General features: G+C 42.6%; 1 protein-coding gene across 7 annotated transcripts in view; it reads right to left on the bottom strand.

Moving 5' to 3' along the window:
• TXNRD3 (thioredoxin reductase 3) overlaps positions 1-12,097 on the bottom strand; it is a 41,059-nt gene that overhangs the window by 26,904 nt on the left and 2,058 nt on the right. For all 7 annotated transcript variants that reach the window (XM_067755722.1, XM_067755719.1, XM_067755720.1 and 4 more), the window contains exons 2-3: positions 1,291-1,351; positions 206-315 (exon numbers count right to left, since the gene is read on the bottom strand). In XM_067755722.1, the coding sequence (XP_067611823.1) occupies positions 206-232 (27 nt within the window). In that variant the 5' untranslated portion in view covers positions 233-315; positions 1,291-1,351. The remainder of the gene's footprint in view (positions 1-205; positions 316-1,290; positions 1,352-12,097) is intronic.

Below are 12,097 nucleotides of genomic sequence, written 5' to 3'. Positions count from 1 at the left end.
TCTGAAGTTTGAATTCGTAGAAAAGCTAATTTCCATTAAAGCAGTCAAGATTATCTGATAACCGTCCTACAGGCTTTTGATTTTACAAGCTCCAAAAGACACAAATGAATCGACTTCTAAAAACCATCTCCTCCTCCTTTTAAATATTTTTTTTAAGACAAAATTTGAACAAACAGCATTCCAGAACACACGATACTATCATTACCTGGAAAGTTCGGTCACATCCGCCCATGTGCACTTTATTCACAAAGATATTGGGCACGGTCCTCTGATTAGTGATCTCCGACAGCACCTCTTGAACACTGGCCCCATCATCTAAGGAATAAAAGATTAAATATGTAAAGCACTGCAAAGGTTCTAAGCCTCTGTGAGCTGAGCTGCAGTGTTAGGACACTCAGACACCCACGTCTGCACACCCACAGAGGTCAGCACGCCATACAACTTTATAAATGATGAGTCGACAGGGGAAAACACTCAGGTGTCCAGAAGGAGCCTTAAAGAATCAAGACCAGTCTACTGACTCCTTCTAAAATAAACACTTCTAGATTAGAATTTGATTTATGATCCAGTGAGTGGGCAGAGACAGATAAGAATCCTCTCTAAAGAGCAAACGTAAAGCACATTCCGCCTTAACAGTGGTAACTCAGAAAACACCTCCTGCAACTACATTTGAAAACGCTTTACGATCATATTCCCTGAAGGCAGAACTGGGCCATAAGTACTCCAGGCGCCCCACTCGGGATACGCGTTAGAAAAGTTTCAGAGACTCTAGAACACTTCCCTTATTAAAATGACCTGGCTAAAAGGAGGGTGAAGTCATGAAGGCTCAGATCAGGTTTCTGTTCACCATGACGTCTCCCACTCCTGCAAAACACATGCACGCGTAAAGTGCACAGATGACAGGAATTCAAAAGCATAAAGCTGACGCGTTGCCCCTCAGGGGTGATACACTCAGGAAACGGGCAGATTCACCTCATTTATCACAGCTTAATGTACTGTGCTAGAAAGTTGGCAGACACATCTGAGATGCCTGAAGGACTTCCAGCTTACCGGCTTATACATCTTCCTTCTAGTCCCTCCCCCCCTCAAATGCAAAAAACATAAACAAAAAAAATCTACACAAATTATTTTCATATACAGGTTCATTCTCTGCGGGGTTGAACGTAGATGAAATCAGCTCATCTAACCGAAAGAGACAGGAGTAAATGAAACTGAATGAGGCAAACGGAAAGAAGTCAATCTCGTTGACCTTTATTACAAACAACAATGTGTACTAATCATTCTACTTACCAACTTGATCAAGTTCCAAGATATTGCAGTCAACTCCCAGGGAAGAAAAGAGTTCTTTAACCTGCAACAAAAATGCACCTAAGGTTTACTCTCACGAAGATTAGACAGAGCTATGAAATATGGGCACAGTGACAAGGGGTGTTCACAGCAGATGTTCTTCAGCGACATAAGCTCTGGTCTATGTTCTCCCCTCTCCTCTATGCATCTTCCCAGGAAAACCTCACCCCACCTCTTTCCTTCCTTTACAATCTGCATTCTCGATTTCCAAATCAGTAACTTTTGCCCAAATCCCCTTTCTGAACTCAGGACAAGCAATATTTCTCCACCTGGCTGACCACAGGCACCTCACGTGCAGCATGCCCCAAATAAAATTCATCTGTTCCCACATCACTGTTCCTCTTTGCGTTATCTGTCGACAGTCATTAAGCCATTCAACAAACACTCAACCATCACACACCTACTATAGAGGTCACCCATTGTTCTACATACTCAAGATACAACAATGAGAAAGACACCATTCCTGCCCTCCAGCAGGGGAAACAGACAAGGAAATGGACAATTCCACCCTGTCGCCATTCGCCAGTTGCTTGAACACAAAACCCTAGGTCCTTGCTACCCAAACGGGGCACCAGCAGCGCGGGCATCGCTAGGAGTCAGACATGCGGACGCAGGCCCTGGCTGCTGATCTGCGTTTTGAGAACTCTGCAGAGCGCGGACTGTGAGTCACTGCAGTGCTTCCCTGTCCTGCAGTGCCTCCCTCCCCTCACTAACTCCTCATCCACCAGTTAATTACTAAGTCTCGACAGTCCTCTACGTGGAGCTAGGTCACCTTTCCACTTCCCCACAGTGGCTGTCCTCTGCCAGTGATACCTACCACGGGGGCTTCTCAGCTCTCTCCTAGGGGTTCTCTAAGCTGCAGCTGATGAGGTCAGCTTTCAGCAGGGCTCCAACCCTTCAACGCCCTCAGCCCTCAAGGTAAAGCCCAGGGGCTCCAATTCCAGGATGGAGGCGTGAGGAACCTGGCAGACCTGCTCCCTGGCAGACGTCCACAACGGGTGGAACTTGTTTAAAAAGAGCCATCTCGAAATTGAGGGCACACAGCAAATAAGGAAACATTTATTGAAGAAAATCTACTAGATGTCAGTAAGAGCGGGAGAGTCTGAGGCACCTGAGCCGTGACCTGCGCCTTCCCTCCTCTGCCCCCGTCAGCATGATGGAAGCTCCACTTCAGGTGAACGTGGCCAAGGGAATGGGGCTGCCTGTTCCCTGAGATCCCAGCCACCAGAAGGGTCAGGCCACCACCATTTCCCAATCTCCCCACAGCTTTGAGTGGCAGAGGCTATATTCCCAGGGAGCGTGGCCAGCAACACGGGAAAAGCTCCCTTCCTCAACCACCCCTACTAATAAATCCAAGTTTCTATCCCAGGCAAAAACGCCGGGGCCCTGATCCGCCTGGCCCCAGCCCACTGGTGGGGCAAGGCTCCAGGCTGGGAGAGGCCACCGCCTCACCAGAGCTGCTCATAAAGCAGGTTGTCCCTCCAAGACAAGGGGACGCTGTCCCCACCCCAGCTCTGGAGCAAGGGCTCAGAGACTCTGCTCAGGGCAAGAGGTAAACCACAAGATCAGAGAGCTCCGAAACTCCACCCAAAGGAACGGACTTCATTTGAAACACACTGTGGGGAAGTTCACGTCTAAAGGTGCAACTGAAACAATGGAGATTTCAGTGGTGAGCAGTTAAGGGTAGGCTGGTAGCTCCATCCTCTGTAGCCAGCTGGTTAACCAGAGAGCCAGGGAAGGACATATCGAACAACAACCCTTCTAGGGTCGGAACACACTGCAAACTTGTCTCAAAAACTACAGCTGCAAAGGGGCCCAGATTTAATTAGATCAGCAAAGGGAACAATTTACACACCAGGGCATTGTCAAAAAACAGCAGAGCAACTAACCTGCAATTAGTGGAGCCTAACACCTGGCATGACACTGACAGGGTCAGAAAATATAACACAGACGCGCAGCGAGAGCCCTGCTAAACCCCTGTTATCCCAGGGTGGCTGCGTAGACCCAGGGCTGCACCTCTGAGGAGCATGGGAGGCTCCATCTTCAGGTGGAAACAAACTGCCCCCAATAATCCAGCCACCGCACTACAAAGAAATAAACAAGCAAAAACAGCCACAGAGAAGGAGGGGTCCAGTATCTGGAGCTGCTATCATGCATTACCTAAAATGTCCTGGTTTCAACAAAAAACATTACCAGACATACAAAGAAACAGGAAAGTGGATCCACACACAGGAAGAAAAGCAGCGAGAGAACCTGCCTGAGAGGTCCCAGATGGCATGATGAACCAGCAGAGCAGCCACTGTACCTACATTCAGGGAACCAGAGAAAAGCGTGCTGCAGGAGATATGAAGGAAGGCATGATGCTAATGTCTCATCCAGCAGAAAATATCAATAAGGAGACAGAAATCATATAAAGGAACCAACTGGAAGTTATGGGAGAGTACCATAACTAAAACCAAATTCCACTATAGTATATCAACACCAGACTTGAACTGGCAGAATCAGCAAAGCTGAGGACAGATCAGTGGAGATCATGCAGCCTCAGCCACAAAGAGAAGAGATACAGAAAAAGGACAGAAGCTTAGAGAAATACGGGACCGCATTAAGCACAGTGTATGCGTGGTGTGAGAACCAGTAAGAGACAGAAAGAAAAGGGCAGAAGAAACATTTGAAGAGAGACACAGAAACATCCCAAATTTGACGGAAAATTGCAATCTAAATCCAAGGAGCTAAGCGATGTCACAGTAAGATAGCTCAACGGAGCTCTGGGGGCTGGCCAGAGACCACAGCAACCGGGGTGCTCAGTGAAGAGCGAGCATTCCGTGGTGCTTTCCATCTCCCCAGTGCTGCTCCGCACAGTAAGAGGGGAGCAGCAGCCGGGCCCCCGTCGCTCTCACAACGTGGAGAGAGCAGGGAGGCCCTCGCCCCCACGTGAGGGCTGCCTGCAGGACTGGTCTCGGTGAAGCCTCACTGAGACTGAGTGAAAAGCACACATACAGACCCAGGGAAGGTGTCCAGAAAAGGCCTCTGAAGTGCTTAGGCCTCCACGCTGCACTGGTGAGGGCAGGTCTGCCCTAACTCGGAGCCAGTCTGTGAAGACTGGGAGAGGTGGCCGTATTTATAATGCCAAAGTTTCAAGAAAAGATCACATGCATACAAAGAAACGGAAAAGATGAATCTCCAAAAATGTCCCTGAACACATACAGACTTCATTCTTACTAGGCAAAGACTTGAAAACAACCGTCTTAAATATGCTCAAAGAGGAAAACACAAAGAGCTAACGGAAATCAGGAAAATGATATATGAATAAAATGAAAATATCAGCAAAGAGATAAAAATAACCAAACAGAAACTCTGAAGGTGACAAAGGCAATCAATGAATTATAAAATTCACTAGATGAATTCAAGAGCAGGCTCAACCAGAGAGAAGAAAGAATCACCAAACTTCAGGACAGGCCTTTGGAAAAGATTAGGTCTGAGGAGGAGAAGGAAAGAAGAAAAATGAACACGGAGGAAGTGACTTGAGGGACACCATTACACAATATACACGTTATGGAAGCCACAGAAGAAGAAATGGGGCAGAGAGCTTATTTGAAGAAATAATGCCCCAAAACTCTCCAAATCTGAGGAAAGACATGAATATACACATACAAGAAGCTCAAAAAAACCCAAGAAGGGGACTTCCCTGGCCGCATCGTGGTTAAGAATCCACCTGCCAATGCAAGGGACACAGGTTTGATCCCTGGTCCAGGAAGATCCCACATGCCGTGGAGCAACTAAGCCCGTGTGCCACAACTACTGAGCCTGCAAACCACAACTACTGAGCCCACGTCCCACAACTACTGAAGCCCGAGTGCCTAGAGCCCGTGCTCCACAACAAGAGAAGCCACCACAGTGAGAAGCCTGTGCACCACAACAAGAGTAGCCCCTGCTCACTGCAACTAGAGAAAGTCCACGCACAGCAATGAAGGCCCAACGCAGCCAAAAATAAATAAATAAATAAAATAAATTTTAAGAAGCCCCAAGAAGGATAAACACAAAAAGACTCACACCAAGACGCATTACAATCAAAACGTCAAAAACCAAAGACAAAGAGAGAATCTTGAAAGTAGCAAGAGAACAGCAGCTCGTCACCTACAAGTGATCCTCATTAAGGTTGTAAGTGGATTTCTCAGTAGAAACCTCATAGGCCAGAGAGAGCTGGACAATATATTTAAAGTTCTGAAAGAAAAAAACCAAAAACAAAAAAAACAACTATCAACCAAGAATTCTATATCTGGCCAAAAAACAAACAAAAAAAGTCCTTCAAAAATGAGGGAGAAGCTAAGATTTTCTCAGATAAACAAAAGTTGAGGGAGTACATTAATACTAGACCTGTCTGGCAAGAAATGCTATAGGCAGCCCTTCAAGTTGAAATGAAAGCATGCTAGACAGGAATGCAAAGCCATATGAAAATACAAAGTTCTCACATAAAGGTAAACATATACAGACCAGTATTACTGTAATTTTAGCTTATAATTACATTTTTTACTCTTCTATTGGATTTAAAAGACGTAAGTCAGAAAACAACTGTAAGTCTATGGATACACAATACATAAAGATGTAATCTGTGACGTAACATGAAGGGATGAAGGGGGAGGGGTCAGAACTATAAAGGAGTAAAGTTTTTGTATGTGATGGAAGTTAAACTGCTATCAGTTTAAAATAGATTATATATTTAGGATGGTATACGTAATTCCAATGGTAACCACAAAAATATCTACAAAATATACACAAGGGAAACAAGAAGAGAGTCAAAAAGTATCATTACAAAAAATCAACTGAACATAAACGAAGACAGTAAGAGAGGAAATGAGGGTCCCAAACTACAAGCTATGCAGAAAACAAATACCAAAATGGCAAAAGCAAGTCCTTCCCTAACAATAATTACTTTAAATGTAAATGGATTAAACTCCCCAAACAACAGACATAGACTGACAGAAGGGACAAAAAGACAGGATCCAACATTATGCTGTCTAGAAGAGACTCACTTTAGAGCTAAGGACACACATAGGCTGAAACTGAAAGGATGGAAAACACTTGCCAAGCAGATAGTAACCAAAAGAGAGCTGGAATGTTTATACTAATATAAAACAAAATAGACCTTATGCCAAAACTGGTATAAGAGACTAAAAAGGACATTATATAGTTTATTATTATTATTATTATATATATATTTTTGGGCTGCATTGGGTCTTTGTTGCTGCACACGTGCTTTCTCTAGCTGCGGTGAGTAGGGGCTACTCTTCATTGTGGTGCGTGGGCTTCTCATTGTGGTGGCTTCTCTTGTTGCAGAGCATGGGCTCTAGGCACATGGACCTCAGTAGTTGCAGCACACAGGCTCAGTAGTTGTAGCACATGGGCCCTAGAGCATGAAGGCTCAGTAGTTGAGGCATGCGAACTCTAGCTTGCACAGGCTTCAGTAGTCGTGGCACGTGGGCTCAGTAGTTGTGGCTCATGGGCTCTAGAGCACAGGCTTGAGAGTTGTGGCAGAGGGGTTTAGTTGCGCCACAGCATGTGGGATCTACCCAGCCCACGGATCAAACCCATGTCCCCTGCATTGGCAGGCAGATTCTTAACCACTGCACCACCAGGGAAGTCCAAAAAGCACATTATATGTTAAAAGGACATTGTATGTCAATTTACCAAGAAGACATAACAATCATAAAAATATATCCACCAAACCTCAGAGCTTCTAAATATATGAAGCAAACACTAACCAAACTGAAGAAAGAAACTGATAGAACTAAATTATAGTAGAAGACTTTAATGTTCCACTTCCAAAAATGGATAGAACAACCAGATAGAAGACCAGTTAGGAAACAGAGGGCTGAAAGAACACAATAGACCAATTGGACCTAACAGACACATTACATAACACTCCACCCAAAAAGCGTAGAATACACATTCTTCTCAAGTACACATGGAACATTCTCCATGATACATCAGAGCCAAGGTCACAAAAGAAGTCTTCACAAAAAGATTAAAATATATAAAGTATCTTTTCTTATCACAGTAGAATGAAACTAGAAATCAGAACACAAGGAAAACTAGAAAATTCGCAAATATGTGGAAATTAAACATCACACTCTTAAACAATAAGTCAAAGAAGAAGTCACAAGGGAAATCATAGAATATCTTGACAAGTGAAAATGAGAACACAACATACCAAACCTTATGGGATGCAGTGAAAGTAGTGATAAGAGAAAAACTTACAGCTATAGGTGTTTACATTAAAAGAGAAGAAAGACCTTAAATCAACAACCTAACTTTACACCTTAACCAGAAAAAGAACAAACTAAACTCAAAGCTAGCAAAAGAGAGGAAATAAGAGCAGAGATAAACAAAACATAGAAAAACAATATAGAAAATTAACAAAACCAAGAGTTGGTTCTTTGAAAAGATCTACAAAATCGACATACCTTTAGCTAGATTGACTAAGAAAAAAATAGAGAAGACTTAAACAACTAAGATCAGAAATGAAAGAGGCAACATTACTACTGTTTCTACAGAAATATTACAAGACAGTACTCTGAACACTCTAACACTAAGAAATTGGATAACCTAGATAAAACTGATAAATTCCTAGAAACATGGAACCTACTAAGACTGGATCATGAATAAGTAGAAAAGGTGAATACACCTGTAACTAGTAAGGAGACTCAATCAGTAATCAAAAGCCTCCCAATGAAGAAAAGCCCAGGACCAGATGGCTTCACTGGTGAATTCTACTGAACATATAAAGAAGAGTGAACACCAATCCTCCTCAAACTCTCCCAAAAATTTGAAGAGGGAACACTTCCAAATTCATTCTATGAGACTACCATTGCCCTGATACCAAAGCCAAAAACATCACAAGAAAACAATGGACCAATATCCCTCATAAATATTGACTGAAAAATCCTCGACAAAATAAATACTAGCAATAGGAATTCAACAGAGTATTAAAACTATTATACACTATGATCAAGTGGGATTTATTCCTAGAATGCAAGGATGGTTCAACATACAAACATAGATTAATGTAGTACACACCACGTTAACAGAATGAAGAGAAAAAAACCCACATGATCATTTCAATGGATGCAGAAAAAGCGTTTAAGAAAATTCAACACCCTTTCATGATAAAAACACTCAAAAGACTAAGAATAGAAAGAAATTACCTCAGCATAATAAAGGCCATATAAAAAAGACTACAGCTAACGTCAGACTTGATGGAAAAAGACTGAAAGCATTTCCACTAAGATCAGAAACAAGACAAGGATGCCCACTTCCGCCATTTCTACTCAATATAGTACTGGAAGTCCTAGCTAGAAAAATAAGGCAAAAAATAAAAGTAATAAAGGGCAACCAAACTGGAAAAAAAAAATAAAATTATCTCTGTTCACTGACAAAATGATCTTATATGTATAAATTCCTAAAGATTGTACAAAATACTGTTATAACTAATAAAAAATTTAGGAAAGTTTAGGATACAAAATCAACACACAAAAATCAGCTATTTTTCTATATACTAATAATGAATAATCCAAAAAAAGAAATTTAAAAAATAATTCCACTTAAAATATTATGAAGAAGAACATTTAGGAATAAACTTAATTAGGAGGCAAAGACTTGTGCACTAAAAACTACAACACACTGCTGAAACAATTAAAGAAGATACCAATAACTGGAAAGAAATCCTATGTTCACAGATTAGAAGACTTAATGTTGTTAAGGTTTCAATACTACCCACCCAAAGTGATCTAATCTCTATCAAAATCCCAACAGTGATTTTTGCAGAAATAGAAAAATCCATCCTAAAATTCATATAGAATCTCAAAAGAGCCCTGAAGCCCTGCAAAGCTACAGTAACCCTGTAGTACAGTAAGCCTGTACAGTAAGCCTGTAGCCCTGCAAAGCTACAGTAACCAAAACAGTGCAGTACTGGCATAAAGACAGGCATGAAGAGCAGCAGAAGAAAATACACAGCCAAGAAATAAAGCCTCACATATAAGGTCAAATAACTTTTGGCAATGGTGTCAAGACCATTCAATGGGGAAATACAATCTTTTCAATAAACGGAGCTGAGAAAACTGGATATCCATATGCAAAAGAATGAAGTTGGACCCTTACCTAACACCATATATAAAAGTCGACTAAAAATGGATTAAAGACTTAAATGTAAGAGCTAAAACTATAAAACTCCTAGAAGAAAACATAGGACAAAAGCTCTATGGCATTGGATTTGGTGGTATTTTGCATATGACACCAAAGGAATAGGCAGCAAAAGAAAACAGAGAAATTGGACCTCATGAAAGTTAAAAATTTTGTGCATTAAAGGACACTATCAACTGAGTAAAGAGGCAACTCCAGAATTGGAGACATATTTCAAATCACATATCTGATAAGGGATTAACATATAAAATATATAGAGAACTAGGGGCTTCCCTGGTGGCGCAGTGGTTGAGAGTCCACCTGCTGATGCAGGGGACATGGGTTCGTTCCCCGGTCTGGGAGGATCCCGCATGCCACGGAGCGGCTGGGCCTGTGAGCCATGGCTGCTGAGCCTGCGAGTCCAGAGCCTGTGCCCCGCAATGGGAGAGGCCACAGCAGTGAGAGGCCCACGAACCGCAAAAAAAAAAAAAAAAAATATATATATATATATGGAGAGAGAGAGAGAGAGAGAGAGAGAAAGAGAGAGAACTAAAACTAAACAAACAAGAAAAACCCCAATTTAAAAATTGATCAAGTACTTGAATAGACAGTTCTCCAAAAGAGATACTGTCCGTTAATAAATGGTCAATAATCATGTGAAAAGATATTCAACATCATTAATCATTAGAGAAATGCAAATCAAACCACAATGAGATATCACTTCACACCCATTAGGATAACTATTATCAAAACAAAAACAGTATAAAAAACAGAAAATAACAAGTGTTGGCCAGGATGTGGAGAAACCGGAACCTTTGTGCACTGCTGGTGGGAATTTAAAATAGTATGGCCCCTATGGAAAACAGTATGGTGATTCCTCAAAAAATTAAAAATATACAGAAATACCATATGAGCCAGCAATTCCCCCTCTGGGTATAAGCCCAAAAGAATTGAAAAGAGACCCAAACAGATATTTGTACACCCATGTTCACAGCAGCAATATTCACAGTAGCCAAAAGGTGGAAGTGACCCAATTGTTCATTGATGGATGAATGGATAAAGAAACTATGGTCTATACAGACAGTGGAATAGTATTCAGCCTCAAAAAGGAAGGGAACTGTGACCCATACTACAATAGCCAGTCAGAAAACGACAAATACTGTACGATTCCGTTTATATGAGGTCCCTAGAGGCGTCAGATTCCTAAGACAGGAAGCAGATGGTGGGGCCAGGGGCTGGGGAGGGATGGGGAGTTAGTTTAATGGGACAGAGTGTCAGCTGGGGAAGATGAGAAAAGTCCTGTGGTTGGCTGGGGGTGATGGCTGCACAGCGATGTGCATGTGCCTGATGCCACCGAACTTAAAATGGTTACAACGGTAAACCTTACGTTACCTGTATGTTACTACAGAACAAAAAAGGTAACCAATGGAAGTATACATTTTAATCCACAGATGTAGGAATTAAGGGTTGGGGAAAACGTGGCTTACAGTTAATGTGGGGAAGGGGCTAAAAAATGAGGGCGTGTTTTTCACTATTTCCTTTGGGCCATGGTCTCGCCTGTGGCTCACAGGAAGTTCCCGCCTGGTCAGGTGCCTGCACGTTCAGCCCACCCTCACACTGTTGCCAGATTCCAGGTCACAGGTCAGACCCTTTCACTCCTCACAAGTCTGACATCGTGAAGTCCACACTTACTACCACGCATTTTTAGATATCAATACTGCTGAGAAACTGAAGTTCGGCCATTTGCCACTTTACTCTCCTGACTCCCTTTCATACACCCTGTGTTCAGCCCCACTATTTTCATGGCCTCATCTCCTACCTTTGCTTATAGGAACTCCTCAGCTAGATGCTATTCCTTGCCTACATCCACCTGATCCCTCAAGGACCAGCTTAAACATCACGTCCTTAATTTTTCTGATCCCCACAGAAGCAGCTGTTTTTGCCTCTCATTCCCACAGCACCTGTCTCGCACACGTGTTTCTTTGGGTACCTGAGAAGTGGCTGATTACAGCTCCATTAGACCACGAGTTCTTGGGAGGCAAGGCCACAGTTTATTCATTTCTGCAGCGCAAAACACTAAGCACCCAGTTACACTTGCTGAATGACATTAGCGGCCCAATAAAGAAACAAACCTCTCTACCTGACTCTGCACAGGTAGGGATGTGGAATACGGTGTCCAGTCTGGGTGACACATTTAAGCGGTTCATGGTCAAACTACTGCACAATCCATTTAGTGAAGGGTCACATGTAAAGACAAATGACATAAACGCATGAAAAGCTTGGCCAGGAAAGAAAAACACTCAGGGAAAATACTGAAACATCTACCATCCAAGTAGAAGCCAGACTCTTAACTCTGTGCGCTGGAGCGACAATCACCTCCAAAAGCGAGCAAACGTTTCAGGGAGACATTCTGTGCACTGGAGCGACAATCACCTCCAAAAGTGAGCAAATGTTTCAGGGAGACAGATTTGGGCTCAATTGTTTAAAAACTCCAGTAAACAGAGCTGTCCAATTATGTAACAGGACTCAAAGTAGTGGCCACGTTGTTGGAAGGGGTGACGCACACAGAACAGAA

Source organism: Pseudorca crassidens, chromosome 10 (genome assembly GCF_039906515.1).
Source record: "Pseudorca crassidens isolate mPseCra1 chromosome 10, mPseCra1.hap1, whole genome shotgun sequence".
In the NCBI taxonomy this organism is placed as follows: Eukaryota; Metazoa; Chordata; class Mammalia; order Artiodactyla; family Delphinidae; genus Pseudorca; species Pseudorca crassidens.
The sequence above is the reverse complement of the archived record's forward strand: the minus strand, read 5'-3'. Positions and strand labels throughout refer to the sequence as shown.